The 15,406-nt window shown below is 37.6% G+C and overlaps 1 protein-coding gene across 1 annotated transcript in view; it reads left to right on the top strand.

Annotated features, from left to right (window-relative positions):
- PCDH15 (protocadherin related 15) overlaps nt 1-13,716 on the top strand; it is a 1,384,495-nt gene extending 1,370,779 nt beyond the window's left edge. Inside the window, exons 34-37 of the mRNA XM_044299661.1 lie at nt 1,748-1,821; nt 5,230-5,321; nt 6,998-7,017; nt 13,171-13,716. Of these exons, the coding sequence (XP_044155596.1) occupies nt 1,748-1,821; nt 5,230-5,321; nt 6,998-7,017; nt 13,171-13,716 (732 nt within the window). The remainder of the gene's footprint in view (nt 1-1,747; nt 1,822-5,229; nt 5,322-6,997; nt 7,018-13,170) is intronic.
- The last annotated feature ends 1,690 nt before the right edge of the window (nt 13,717-15,406 follow it).

The following is a 15,406-nucleotide window of genomic DNA, read 5'->3' on the forward strand; positions in this document are numbered from 1 at the left end:
TTACAAAATTAATGTAAAATTTGATTCAATTAGAATCATTTGCTCATTTCTAGTCAGTATGGCCACTGGAGTAGTTTAAAAGTTACCATGAATACAGTTTCCTCCTAAAGCACATGTTCTTCCTAAAGGGAATCTGTGAGCTCCAAAACACCCCCCAAATAAGAGTAAAATGTATTTGGAGGACTCCTCTATGAGTCCTCTCATTTATGCGTGTGCACACAGGAGTCCTCTCAATGAATTTTACTGCAGTGATCCTATGTCTTAGGCCTCATGCACACGACCGTTGTTTTTGTCCGCATCCGAGCTGCAGTATTTGCGGCTTGGATGCAGAACCATTCACTACAATGGGGCTGCAAAATATGCGGACAGCACTCCGTGTGCTGTCCGCATTCGTTGCTCCGTTCCGTAGCCCCACCTAAAAATATAACATGTCCTATTCTTGTCCGTTTTGCGGACAAGAATAGGCATTTTTACAATGGGCCATTCTGTTCCACAAATTGCGGAAAGCACACTGGTGGCTTCCATTTTTGCGGATCCGCGGTTTGCGGACCACAAAAAACAGAACGGTCGTGTGCATGAGGCCTTAGCATGATAGTGATCCTGTAGATCATATTTTATCTGATGATCAGTAAATAAAATTGGTTCTATGTAAGCGTGCTACAGTACCAATGGAAAACAAAGTTCTGTCAGCAGAGATTGATTTTTCTCAGACCTATTAATTTCTCACGTTTCTGTCATGCCCTAGATTTATATGTAAAGCGGATCTGTCAAAAGAGTATCCTGCCATTACATAGTACAGCATATTACAGGGACAACTCCATTATCTCCTGGATTGATAAGGAAACACTACCTCCACTACTCTTGGCAATGATGATAGTGTACACACAGCAGCCTTTTAGTCACTGCTTAGAATGTAGGGGGGCAGGAGAGAGGCTGAGAGGTGTTCCCCTTAGGCATAAAGTCATAGCAATGGAGGAAATAGGGATCAGATGTCATTAGGGTTTCTTAGAGCAGGTCCGAGGTTCCAGCTTGCTCGGGGTCGCTCTTCTCAGGGTGGGTGCTCCGACTTTCCCTTCACTAGACTAGGGTGCAATAGAGTAAGCATACTCAGGCTAGCAGCCAATAGTGCTGTCTTTGCTATCACCAGCCGCCATAGAGACTACTGTTGTGCATTGACCACAATTAGCCGCTGTGATCTCGACCTAGACCTGACAGTTAACCTTTGATGATCTGTAAGAATGAATGATGACTTTATTTTGAAATTTTTTAATGTCTAAGTAAAAGTAAAGTTTTATGATATTTTGCAAGGAGGTCCCAGTTTATGTTCAAAATAGATATGCTTCCCTAACATTCGCTAACATAGGATTGGAGCTCCAATAACAGATCTGCTTTCTCTTACCAAACATAAATAAATCTCATTCATTTTCTGAAGATCAGTTTAACAATGATAAAAGTTTACACTGCTAGTAGACTCTGAGACCAAATACACCAAGAATAAATCTCTTTTTGAAAAAGCATTGATCACTACATGACCCTCGGAAAAAAAATCTCCATAATTACTTATTTACAATCACTTTTCATATTATAACTTTCTCACCTTTGTCAAAACTAACACTTCTGAATTGGTGGAATTTCATGGGATATGAGTAATTCTTTGTCCATCAGATGTTATAAAGCTACCTGCTTGACAATAAAGCTATTAAATAGATAATCTGTAACATTTAATTTAATATTTGTTTTTCCCAAGGAATTGTCTATGGAGTCTGGAATTGATCCTGGCCAAGAATATTACGGACAAGACTATTATAGCTATGAGCATGGGTATGTAATTAAGCAATACATTTTAATAAGAATATAAGCCATAATATATTGAGTATGCTGATTTAATCATTTGTATGAAGAGTCAAAAACCATAAAGAGGTATTCCAGTTACATAAATTAGTTATTCTGGTTATATTAAGTTACTATTAGATTGGCGGTGGTCCTATTGCTGGGACTCCCACTGAACACAGAAATGGGGCCCCATACCCTGTAGAGCCCCCTGAAATGAATGGAGTGGCTGGTTGGGTATGTGCTCAGCTGCAATAATCATTTATATGCGAATTTCAAAAAGCCTTTAGCGAGAAATGAATGGAGAGGGAACCGCCATGCCCGACTGGTCTCTCTGTTCATTTCATACCCCCCCTGCTCTTGTGATCAGTGGGGGTCTCAGCTGTATGACCCCCACCGATCTAATAGTTATGCTACATCTTGTGAAATACTTCTTTATCTCAGCTTCTCTCTAGTAGTAAGAGAGATAGGCAAGGCAAACACATTAGATATCTGTAGGCAGAAGCGAATGTGAGTATTTTTTCTCCCTGGCTGTGACGCTCTCTGCTGAGATTGGACAGTTCACAGGCAGGGAGAAGTAGACGCCCATGGAGAAAGACTCAGTCTTCTGCGCATTGCTAAAATTAGCATACCAGACGGGAGAATATAACGGGAGCCACAGCGGGGAAACGGAGCGGCGTCTAGAAAAAATAGTAAGTGCAGTTAGATCACTGCACTATGCCCTATGTATCCTGATACTTGGTTTATAATGTTTAGACCCATGAAATGTCCTCTTTAAAGGTTATGTACACGTTTGGGAGAATATTTTATGATTTCATTTTTGGGTTTTCAATAGTTATTTATTAAAACTTTTCAGCCATGTCTCAGTTACAATAGTTGAAAATCAGTATGTTTGCAAGCTGTCACTTTGTGTTTTCTTTAAATCCCATCATCTGTCGGCTCATTTTCATTTCTTAGATGGATCTGTTATGCTGCCTATTGACTTCTATTATGATGGAATGCAAAACAGAATGCCTCTTAAAGGCTTCCATGGTGCATTCCATTATAGTTTGTGATAACGGAATTCATAACGGCATTGCACTAATACCCGGACGCCGAACCCTAACTTAAAAAACACAAGTTTGCTCATCCCTACTTGTGACCTCAGCAATATTATTACTGGATTGAGTGTTTATGAGGTCAGTCATATTTAAAGATAACACAAAGTGAAAGCTTGCAAACATACTGAATTTCAACACTTGTATCTCAGAAAAAGCTGAACATTTTTAATAAAGACCAATAAAAATTTTCTTTTTAGCCTAAAATGAGTAAAATGCAATCATTAAAAATTGCTTGGAAGGTGTCCATAGACTTTAATGACACTGGCTGTATGCTGCAGAAAAAAAAAGGAGCTAAGCAGATTAAGATTTGGTTTTATGGGTCAGAAGAGTCAGAAAAACTTCATTTAACTTCATTTAAATTCCTGCATATTTTGACCTTGGTGGTACAGTCCTGATCAAAAGTTTAAGACCACTTAAAAATGGCAAAAAATCATATTTAGCATGGCTGGATCTTAACAAGGTTCCAAGTAGAGCTTCAACATGCAGCAAGAAGAAATGGGAGAGAGACAAAACATTTTTTGAGCATTCAATTTAATGAAAACAACGAATAAACTGAAACAGGCTGTTTTTCAGCTGATCAAAAGTTTAGGACCACACCTCCAAAAAAAATAACCCCCCCCAAAACAGAAATCCAAATTCCAAACATGAACTCAGTAATGAGTAGCTCCGCCTTATATTTGATCACTTCTAAAATTTGTTTCGGCATGCTTGATGCAAGCGTTTCCATGAGGTGAATGGGAACATTTCTCCAAGTGGTGAAGACGGCCGCACAAAGGCCATCTACTGTCTGGAACTGTTGTTCTTTTTTGTAAACTTCCCTTGCCATCCATCCCCAAAGGTTCTCAATTGGATTTAGATCATGGGGAACAAGCAGGATGGGCCAAAATAGTGATGGTATTCTCCTGGAAGAAGTCCCTTGTCCTGCGGGCATTGTGTACTGTAGCATTGTCCTGTTGAAAAACCCAGTAGTTACCACACAGACGAGGGCCCTCAGTCATAAGGGATGCTCTCTGTAACATTTGGACATAGCCAGCGGCTGTTTGACGCCCCTGCACTTCCTGAAGCTCCATTGTTCCACTGAAGGAAAAAGCACCCCAGACCATTATGGCGGCCCCTCAACTGTGGCACGTAAAAAACATCTCAGGTGGGATCTGCTTGTCATGCCAGTAACGTTGGAAACCATCAAAGTAAAAAAAATTCTCAGCGGAGAATAAAAGTTTCTTCCACCTTTGAATGTCCCATGTTTGGTGCTCTCTTGCAAAGTCCAAACGAGCAGTTCTGTAGCGTTCAAGCAGACAAGGTCTTTGAAGAGTTTTTTTATTTTTGAAGCCCTTCAGTCTCAAATGCCGTCTGATGGTTATGGGGCTGCAATCAACACCAGTAAGGGCCTTAATTTGGGTCGAGGATCCTCCAGTGTCTTGATGGACAGCCAATTGGATCCTCCAGCTCAGTGCTGGTGAATTTTTTTGGGGTCTTCCACTTGACTTTATTGTTCCATAACCCTCAGGGTCATTTAAGAAATTCCATTACTGCGTCCCACCTCAGCAGCGATGGCGCACTGTGAGAGACCATGCTTATGCAGTTCAACAACCCGACCATGTTCATAAAGGGAGTGTTTTTTTTGCCTTTGCCATCACAACGTGTGACTACCTGACAGAAAATGACAATGAATCTACATCTTTGCACAGATTTGGCCTTTTAAAGGCATGTGGATCAGCTGAAAAACAGCCTGTTTCAGTTTAATCGTTATTTTCAATTAATTGAATGCTCAAAAAATGTTTTGTCTCACTCTCATTTCTTCTTGTTGCATGTTGAAGCTCTACTTGGAACCTTGTTAAGATTCAACAATGTAAAATATGATTTTTTGCCATTTTTCAAGTGGTCTTAAACTTGATCAGGACTGTACTATCAGGAGGTGGTCCTATCAGTGATTGACAGCCTTCCCTCTATGACTATATACACAGAGATAGCTGTCAATCATCGATAGGACCGCCTCCTGCACTTCAAAGTCCAGAATGAGCAGAAATTGAAATTCATGAAATGCTAATTTTATTGAATCTTATCCCATAAAACTATATACCAATCTGCTCAGCTCCTCCTGCTCTATAACATGCTGCCTGCATTATCCACATGGCAGTTTCCCTTTAATCTATCATATAACAGTTTTGTTTTGTGCCCTGTGGCAACTAAATGTTATTAGTTCTAGCCATCAGAAACATTGCACATTTAGTTTCATGCCTGTTTTGATCAATTTATATATGTGATACAAATACTGACTGCAAAGGTTGTTGTTTGCCAGGTATGAATTGCCACAATATGGAAGTCGACGAAGGTTACTATCACCATCTGGAATGTATGACGACTATGGAGAAGTTGTTGTTGAGAATGATGGTAGCTATTACTACAGTCCACATGGACCTGCAGCAGAGGGTGATGTAAGTGTATATATCCACGTCACTGAATAGTCTACTGATGGGCTGAAGTAATTTTTTTTATTTTCTATTGTGGTCATAACTTGATATGCAAATTATTTTAGGATTAGTCTAACAAGTGAAATTTCCATCCCTTACATACAAACTCCCCCCCCCCCCCCATTTAAACAGGAGCATTAGGTCAGTTTCAGGGCCATTCATCAATTCAGAACCATGTTAAAGAAAAGCAAGGGAGACTTCTCATGTGCATAGGTTTTATAAACGCTCATTGTCTTCTTTATATAACGTTTAATAATTTCATATTGCTCTTTGTCTCCAAAGTGCTGAAACATAATGACCAATAATTGAATTCACTAATAAAGGTATTACAATATATCAATGAAACTACCGTTTTTACTGTAAAAAAAAACAAAAACTATGTTGATTTAAATTTGCAATGGACCATAGAATAGAAATAGCAATGTTTATTAAATTGCACTAAAATTTGCAAGTTTTGTTCAAAGAGAATACATAACATTTAAATTCTAGAGAAAAAAAAAATATATATATTTTTTTAATATTTTTTTTATTTGAAAATGTATATGTATTTCTCTTAGAACATTAAAAAATAAATTATGTTTATGATGCAAAGCTACAGAAAACTCAATTCAAGAAGCTCAATAGCATAATTTGATAAATAAAATATTAATGACAATTTTCCATAATTTTAGGTGAGAATGCGTGGCAGACCTCCTTCAAGGAGAGGTAGAGGGCAGGGTCCAAGCAGAGGAAGTATAGCAGGCAGGCCTGGACTCCCCAGAGGTAGTATGCAAGTAGTCAGAACCAGTCAAGGAAAGAAAAAGCTGAAAGCAGTTATGCAGCTAAGTCGAGTGGCTGTCAGTGCTCACAAAGCCAGTGAGACTGCAGAAGTTATTCATCGTTCTCCTTGGAAAAAAGCAAAAATATTCCCAATGATCCTCCAAAAAGTGAAAGGTGGTGGAAAAGACTCCACATATGCCAAGTTGGTCTCTGCACGCCAAGTAGAAGGTGATGATAGTGTTGTTATTAAAGGAAGCTATTTCCAAAAATCAGCTGATTCAGTTCAAAGAAAATTTGATCGAGCTATACAACGCATTAATGTAGCCAGAAAGCTTCATCCTCATAGAAAGTCTGTAGTTTCATCAACCAAAACTTCCACTGCTGGAAGTGAAAAAGAGGATGATGAAGAAGAGTCTGATGTAAGTGAATCTGAAAGAGATGAGAGCAAATCTGGAATTTCAATCAGCGTAACAGCAGACAGTGAATCTGAGGAAAGTGAAGATTCAGAAGAAGATGAAGACAAGTCATCAAAACCATCAGATGAAATATCTGAAAGGAGCAGCACATCTCCATCACAGGTAGATAAGGATTATTTGAAAGTTACATTGGATCATGATGAAACAAATGAAAGCTCAGTAGATTCTGATGAAGAGAGAGATGAAACATTAGAGTCAGAAGATGAGGCACAATCCATTTCTAAATCAGTTGATAGTAAACAGGAGGAGTCTGAAGAGGAGGATTCTGAAGAGGAAGGTGAAAAATCCAGTTCCCATGATGAAGTCTCAGCATCTGAGGCAGAATCTAAAACATCTCTCCAAAGTTCTGACAGGAAATCAGAAGAACAAAGTGAAGAATCTGTAGAAGGGAGCAGAAAAGGGAGTTCAAAGTCAAGCTTTAGGTCCAAGAAATCAATAGTTGACAGTGAAACACAAAGCACTATTGAAGAAGGTTCTGAAGAGGACCAATCAGAAGAAGAGGATGAACAAGATGATGCCAGTAAATCAAGTAGTGCTGACAATGAAGAGGATGTAGATGATGTTAGTGAAGCATCTGCATCAAAAAGTGAAAAAAGCTTTAGCAGGAGCAGTAATCAAACAAATGTACAGAGTACGGCAGAAAGTGAGGAAGAGAATGAAAATGATGATGTTAGCCAAGAAAATGCATCAATTGGTGAGCAAAGTCACACATCTGCAGCCAGTCAAGAGAAAGATGATGTTTCCCAAGTTTCTCAGGATTTAGATATCCAAAACTCAAGTAAAAAAGTATCTTCTGATCAGTCAGATGCACATGATACTGGCCATGGATCCGATTCTGAAGTCTCTGATTCTGAAGCTGCTGGGTCTTCCACATCCTTTTGAAAGTAGACAGTAGGTAGAAACGGCAAGTATGTTTGGTTGCAGTGCATCTGTGTGGTACTGTCCTAAGAGAAAACTTTTTAGCTAGTACTTCTTCTTGGACCTTTTCCCATGGTCTGTTTTGTTTTCACAGCTATTATCGCTGACATCCACACTTTTCTGCTGTTTTCTTTTCAGTTAAGCATCTAAATTCTTGGATAATGCAAATAAAAAATTCTTATTATAATAGTTACCTCTTTCTTCAGCAACTTGCCTTGCATCTCTACTTTGTCTTTTTTTATGGTTCTTTTTTTATGGATTATAATCTCCATTCTATAGCTCTATTGACTGTAGGTTGTGTCACTTTTTATGTTAGCTCAATGTAATAAAAAAGTATAATAGTTTTTATTCAAGGGTGCATCTAGTGGGGGACTGGAGGGGCAGAAACAAGCCACTCTGTCTTGGCCAAGCTGCAGTGAAATGTATATCTGTCCTGGGCTAAAGAAAAGCATTAGCTATGGCTTTATGTGTATTCACCCTCTCTATATATATATATATATATATATATATATATACACAGTCAGGTCCATAAATATTGGGACATCGACACAATTCTGACATTTTTGGCTCTATACACCACCACAATAGATTTGAAATGAAATGAACAAGATGTGCTTTAACTGCAGACTGTCAGCTTTAATTTGAGTGTATTTACATCCAAATCAGGTGAACGGTGTAGGAATTACAACAGTTTGCATATGTGCCTCCCACTTGTTAAAAGACCAAAAGTAATGGAACAGAATACTAATCATAAATTAAACTTTCACTTTTTAATACTTGGTTGCAAACCCTTTCCAGTCAATTACAGCCTGAAGTCTGGAACGCATAGACATCACCAGACGCTGGGTTTCATCACTGGTGATACTCTGCCAGGCCTCTGCTGTAACGGTCTTCAGTGTCTGCTTGTACTTGGGGAATTTTTTCCCTTCAGTTTTGTCTTCAGCAAGTGAAATGCATGCTCAATCAGATTCAGGTCAGGTGATTGACTTCGCCATTGCATAACATTCCACTTCTTTCCCTTAAAAAAACTCTTTGGTTGCTTTTGCAGTATGCTTTGGGTCATTGTCCATCTGCACTGTGAAGTGTCGTCCAATGAGTTCTGTAGTATTTGGCTGAATATGAGCAGAAAATATTGCCTGAAACACTTCAGAATTCATCCTGCTGCTTTTGTCAGCAGTCACATCATCAATAAATACAAGAGAACCAGTTCCATTGGCAGCCATACATGCCCACGCCATGACACTACCACCACCATGCTTCACTGATGAGGTGGCATGCTTTGGATCATAAGCAGTTGCTTTCCTTCTACATATTCTTCTCTTCCCATCACTCTGGTACAAGTTGATCTTGGTCTCATCTGTCCAAAGGATGATGTTCCAGAACTGTGAAGGCTTTTTTACATGTTGCTTGGCAAACTCTAATCTGACCTTCCTGTTTTTGAGGCTCACCAATGGTTTACATCTTGTGGTGAACCCTCTGTATTCACTCTGGTGAAGTCTTCTCTTGATTTCTGATATTGACACACATACACCTACCTCCTGGAGAGTGTTTTTGATCTGGCCAACTGTTGTGAAGGGTGTTTTCTTCACCAGGGAAAGAATTCTTCGGTCATCCACCACAGTTGTTTTCCGTGGTCTTCCTGATCTTTTTGTGTTGCTGAGCTCACCGGTGTGTTCCTTCTTTTTAAGAATGGTCCAAACAGTTGTTTTGGCCACGCCTAATGGTTTTTCTATATGTCTGATGTTTTTTTTTTTTTTTTTTTTTCAGCCAAATGATGGCTTGCTTCACTGATAGTGACAGCTCTCTGGATCTCATCTTGATAGCTGACAGCAACAGATTCCAAATGCAAATAGCACACTTGAAATTAACTCTGGACCTTTTATTTGCTCATTGTGATTGGGATAATGAAGGAATAACACACACCTGGCCATGGAACAGCTAAGCACCCAATTGTCCCATTACTTTTGGTTCCTTAACAAGTGGGAGGGACATATGCAAACTGTTGTAATTTCTACACCGTTCACGTAATTTGGATGTAAATGCCCTCAAATTAAAGCTGACAGTCTTCAGTTAAAGCACATCTAGTTCGTTTCATTTCAAATCCATTGTAGCGGTGTATTGAGCCAAAATGTTTACAATTGTGTTGATGTCCCAATATTTATGGACCTGAGATGTATTTATATATTTTTTTTAAACCATCATGCTTTCTCACGTTTAAGAAGAGACATTTATTTTCACAATCATTCAATAATGACGACTTAATTTATTTATTTTTTTACGTCCTATGGCTTTATGATGGTCTTGGACACATATCTTGAGTGGAAGATTTCTAAAAATGTATTCAATTCTGTCACACTCTGCATTTCCGTCCTTATCTGTTGTTTTCCACGTCTAACTAAACAGTTCACTGCTCCACAGCACTGTTTCTGCTCCTTTAATCTACTTATTTTCCACACCATTGAAGATTCAGAGCACTTTTTTCTAACCTTTAAGCTACATGAAGCTGATGGAAACCTTGCTTGCTTTCACCCCATACTTTGGAAGGCATGAGTTGTTAGAGCGTAACACCCATTTCTGTTCAGCTTACATTCTGTGTGCAGTGGATGTTGCCACTTTTCTACACTTCTAAGCCTTGTAGTACTTTACGTTTTCATGACTTAATTGTACTTGAATATATTTACAATTAAGAAATATACTAGTTGGGGAATACTGCCAAAACTTCAGATTTACTCACTATCTATACAAGCTAGCAGTAATATAAGCCCACCCAAAACCAAACATAACTAATAATTATACTGTAGTTATACTGTAAAAAAAACATTATGAAAATTAGCAGTACCAAATTAAATTATGGGCAGATAAATACACAATCTAAACACTCTTTAGATTTACATATGTTTATATCCAGGACAGCACTTTTTAAATAGTTAATACAGTTTCAACATATAAAGCTTATTCACTGTCTAATGTATAAATGAAACATTCCATTATACTTCCTGTGTCAATTCCTAATGGATTTTAAGATCCCTGCTTACAGTTATTAAATAGGAAACAGCCACATATCTGTGTGATCATAACATGACCAGGGTACATTTTTAACCTTTATAAGTAAGTGGTAAAGGTTCCCATTCAGTAGGTGTAAGCAAAAATGTTAAAATCCTTAAGGAATACAGAGAGTATTTTGCAACATTTTTGGACTTGATTAATCTTTGAATAAGAATGAGCTTTGCTGAACAATTTGCTGAAATCATAACATCCCCTTAAATCCCCAAATGACAAAAAAGATATTGCTCTTTGAAGTTGAGATGAAAATATAAACAAAATGCTTCTAAAAGGCTATGTACACTTTTGGGCCATTTTTTTTTAAATAATTGCATTGTACTCATTTTGATAAAAAAAAAAATTCAATTAGTCTTTATTAAAAATATTAAACCTCTGTCTCTGTGCAGCTTTGAGTTTCTCTAGTAGCAGTGCAAAGTAGTGGGAAAATGGCTGTGTGCATTATAAAGTGAATAGTAATGAGCACTTCCCTTATGGAAGCGATCACTGGTATGCATTGGGTGGTGGAGCAGGTAAAGTGCTGTGAGTGCTGCCGGTACTCACCCTCCCTTGTCTTCTTTGCTGGGGCCGTGCTGCACTGTGGATCCTGACCACTTACAGCGCCAGGACATAGTGTGTTCACTATGACCCGACGCTGCATACAGTCAGGTGACAGTGCAGTACAGGCCAGAGAAGACAAAGGAGCCCGACTAAAGGAGCGATTGCTGGACCTGGACCTGATCTGAGGTCTGATCGGGGTCTGGCATGGAAGTCTGATCTTAGGTCTGATGGGGGTCTCACATGGAAGTCTGATCTTAGGTCTGATGGGGGTCTGGCATGGAGATCTGATGGGGGTCTGATATGAGATCCTGATAGGGGGGTCTGAAAAGAGTTGCTGACATGGGGGTCTGATGCAAGGTCTGGATTTGGGGGCCTGATCTAAGGATCTGATATAGGGGTCCGATCTGAGGATATTTTTTTCTTATTTTCCTCCGCTAAAATCTGGGGTGCATCTTATCATCAGGTGTGCCTTATAAATCGAAAAATACTGTAACCCTTTGTGACAGAATGGCTCAATATTTAAGAAAAAAGACCAAATGAAAAAAATAGGATTGAGTAAAATGCAATCCTAAAAAAAAAAAAAAAAATCACCCCAGAAGGTGTACATAGCCTTTAAGCCACGAAGGCCCAAACAAGCCTGACCATTAAGTGGTTAAGCGCTAATTTTTCAACCTCCATATGTAGCAAACAAAATAACCCGGAAATTAATTCCCAATATTTTTTTAACAAACTGTTATTAGATTTCCAAATATTTAATATCATATGAAATTATTTTACTTTTACAATCTCAGCTGTAGATCTTCTCGATTGTGTAGGGACTTCAGCAGAATTTATTAAAACAGTTTATTAATCGAATACACGCTAAAAACTGAATTAAGTGTAAATTAAAATCTTGCACTTTTCTGTGTAATAATTCTAATTAAAACTCATTTATATACAAGAAATATCAAAAAGGAAACAATGAATGCTTTTGTGTTCATTAGCCTATTTCATCTACTGTTAACCAGCAAAGCGCATTGTTAATGATGAGCCTGCGAAGTTTAGATAAGGTTCGTGGTTTTTCCATGTGTAATTATGTAAATAGCAGGAAATTAATAATTATAATTGCATATATTGCAGAGCCTAAACTGATTGCATCTGATTTAATAATGATACATTTTAAACAACTCATCAGCAATCAACTTCTGTGCTCTATGAATAGAGTAAAGTTGTGAGTCGTTTAATGCAGTATTTTCACTCAACTTTTCTCTTAGCTTTATCCTTGGACTCAAACAATTCCATCTTTCCTTTTAGTATTAAGAAAGTAATATGTGTTAAAGGAAGTGTCTCAGCACAGACATTGCTGGAATACCACATGATCTGCCACTCATGTCCAATAGGCAGAAGTCTGTCTGCTGAAACCAAGTCAGTTGCTAGAATACAGTAGCAACATCAGTTTTTCTTCTCATGGACATGGATGCTCACTCACTATAATGGGTCACCTATGTAGAATCTAAAGAACTTCTATAACAGCCTACAGGAGGTAAACATTGCACCTCTTTCCTTCCACTTCCATTTAATTCTAACAATTGAATATAACACTATACAACCCTATGGTGTAGGGCATTAATTCTATCAATATATATTTACTGTGACTTATATAGAGCCACTATATTCCACAGAGATTGTGATGCTCCACACCAGTCCATATCTGTGGTGGTATAAACAACAAATGTCTATGCTGAAAAAAGCTCTTCAAATATTCAGTGAAACCTGCGGTTTGAGACAGCCACCCAAAATGTTATTGTTAAGTGGTCTTCTAGAGGGGTGGCTACTAAAGGTACATAATATATCAGACATATCAGAAAACATGGTATGAATAAGAATGTGGTCGTCTCAAAGAGGTATACTTTTGAAGTGTCTTTACTGTACATGTTACTTTTTGTAGATTCAGATTCATTTTGTCAAAATGAAATCCTTTGTTTTATGAATTTTGGTATTTTTCTTGATTGCCATTCTTTTATTTTTGTCCAATAGATGGCTAGAAAGAAGAGAATCAAATTTGTTGTGGATCGAGAATATGAAACTAGCTCCACTGGAGAAGACAGCGCTCCTGAATCCCAACGGAATCGTCTGAACCAGCCGAACATTCAAAACAATGTCAATGGGAATATTTACATAGCCCAAAATGGGTCTGTTGTTAGAACCAGACGTTCTTGTTTCACAAATAATTTAAAAATGGCATCCCCTTCAAGGCTTGGGAAGCATTTTAAGAAACTAGAAAAGCTTGGAGTAACACACGAGGAAAACATCCAACTGAACACATTATCTAAAGGAGCCTCTATCAAACATAACACTAGGCCATCTAGTATATCACTGGCCTCTAGCACTGGAGTGACCAAAAATATAATATCCAAGATTGGGGACAATAAGTTAAAAAGCACAGATGAACAGGAATCAGTTGTCGATAATGAAGACATCAAAGAGCCATTGGAATTCCACAGTGACCAGACGCAGTCAGATGAAGAGGAGCTCTGGATGGGGCCGTGGAACAATCTTCACATACCAATGACAAAACTATGACATATTTTTTTTACCACTATTTTGATTTCTAAGAAACTACACTTTCTATGATCACAATAAAAATATTGTATTGTGCACATAAATGAGGACTTTTTTCCAGTAATACAACAAATTTGCACTTCTAACTGATTAGTTCCCAGCAAGCATTTTCTTAACTGGCTATTAATTCAGTAGGTTAAAACTATTTTGTGTAATGTTTTATTAAGAAATCAGCAGATTTTTGAACTTTTTGATTTATATATATTTTTTTTTACTTTTAAAATACTGCTGTGTTTCTTGCCTAAAACTATGTACATGTGGCTTCTAACTTTTTTTTGTTGTTTTAGAGCTCAGTAAAAATATTTTTTTTTGTTATTATATTTTTGTTCTAGAAACAGATGGCACCTGCTGAGTAGCAATATAAAAGCAGTGCTTAAAAGATCAGATTCTCATCAAATAATTACAATTCAATGTCATTGTGCATGTAGTGAACAGGTTGGGATAATTCTTTCTTATACATGTTACTTTATTTCCATGACAATGTATTTTCTGCCACCCATATATGTTTATTTTATTTTTTTTATACTTTTTACTGAGAGTGAAGTAAACATTTGATAAACACAAGCTTTCAATATGATCAAGAAATCTATTTCAAGGCTAATGGGGCATTGCCTGCGTCAGGTATCCCTACATTTTACTGATGCACTTTCCACAGTAGCAGAAAAATTACTTACAATCCCACAGCTATGTAATTCAGTTCTGCTGTGTAGTGTGAAGATTTTAATGTGTAATGTTGTGCTGGGAGATAAAATTTGGCTGTAGGCATGACATTTTGCTAGATTTCATTTGTTAAAACAGAGAAGAAAAAAAAAATCACGGAGTTAAAATATGTGGGTGTGCGTCTATTATTATAAACTATTCAACTGCCTGTGTAAGACGCTAAAATGTGAAAATAATACATTATTTATTAGTTATCTGGATAAAAGGAGTGTCACCCAAAAACAGACCTTTGTTTGGCGGTCAAACACTTAAAGGTGCAAGACATGGGGTCAAATTTTACACCTGCTGCTGTGTTGCCAAATTTCATGTGGGTGTACCAGTATTGTAACCACCAGATAAACACCCAGGCTTTACAGCAGCATGAGGGTACATATGACCCCCTCTGTCTCTAAACTTCACCAGAGAGAATTACCCCTGACAGTGTATTCTGGGTGACACCCCTTTTATCCAGATAACTAATAAATAATTTATTATTTTCACATTTTAGCATCTTACACAGGCAGTGATTAATAAAACAGGGAAGAAAACAAAGAAACATAATATTTTTGAGTAACACTGAAACAAACATGATTATTCATATGTTATGGTTGGTTACTAAATCCATGAGTCAAACAGCATGTATCAATCTCAGGGACTTTTATCAACCATGCTGATATCACGTTTTGTTCAGTTACAATTTAAGTCAAGCTCCCAATCTACTAGATAAATGTCCAATTTTCTGACATGAATAGATCACAAAAAAAATATATTTTATGTTTGCATTTAAATTTTTTTGAACCATCAACAATGGTAATTAGTTCTGTCTTGATTCAAATACAAAGAAATGTATACTATGTATCCAAAACAGAATATATACAGAATTTTAGGGATGTTGAACCCTGCTTGCGTGACTGCCCTGCTTTACGATCTCGGTGCTTTCAGTAACTGGTGA

The sequence above is a fragment of the Bufo gargarizans genome, chromosome 6 (genome assembly GCF_014858855.1).
Source record: "Bufo gargarizans isolate SCDJY-AF-19 chromosome 6, ASM1485885v1, whole genome shotgun sequence".
Lineage (NCBI taxonomy): Eukaryota > Metazoa > Chordata > Amphibia > Anura > Bufonidae > Bufo > Bufo gargarizans.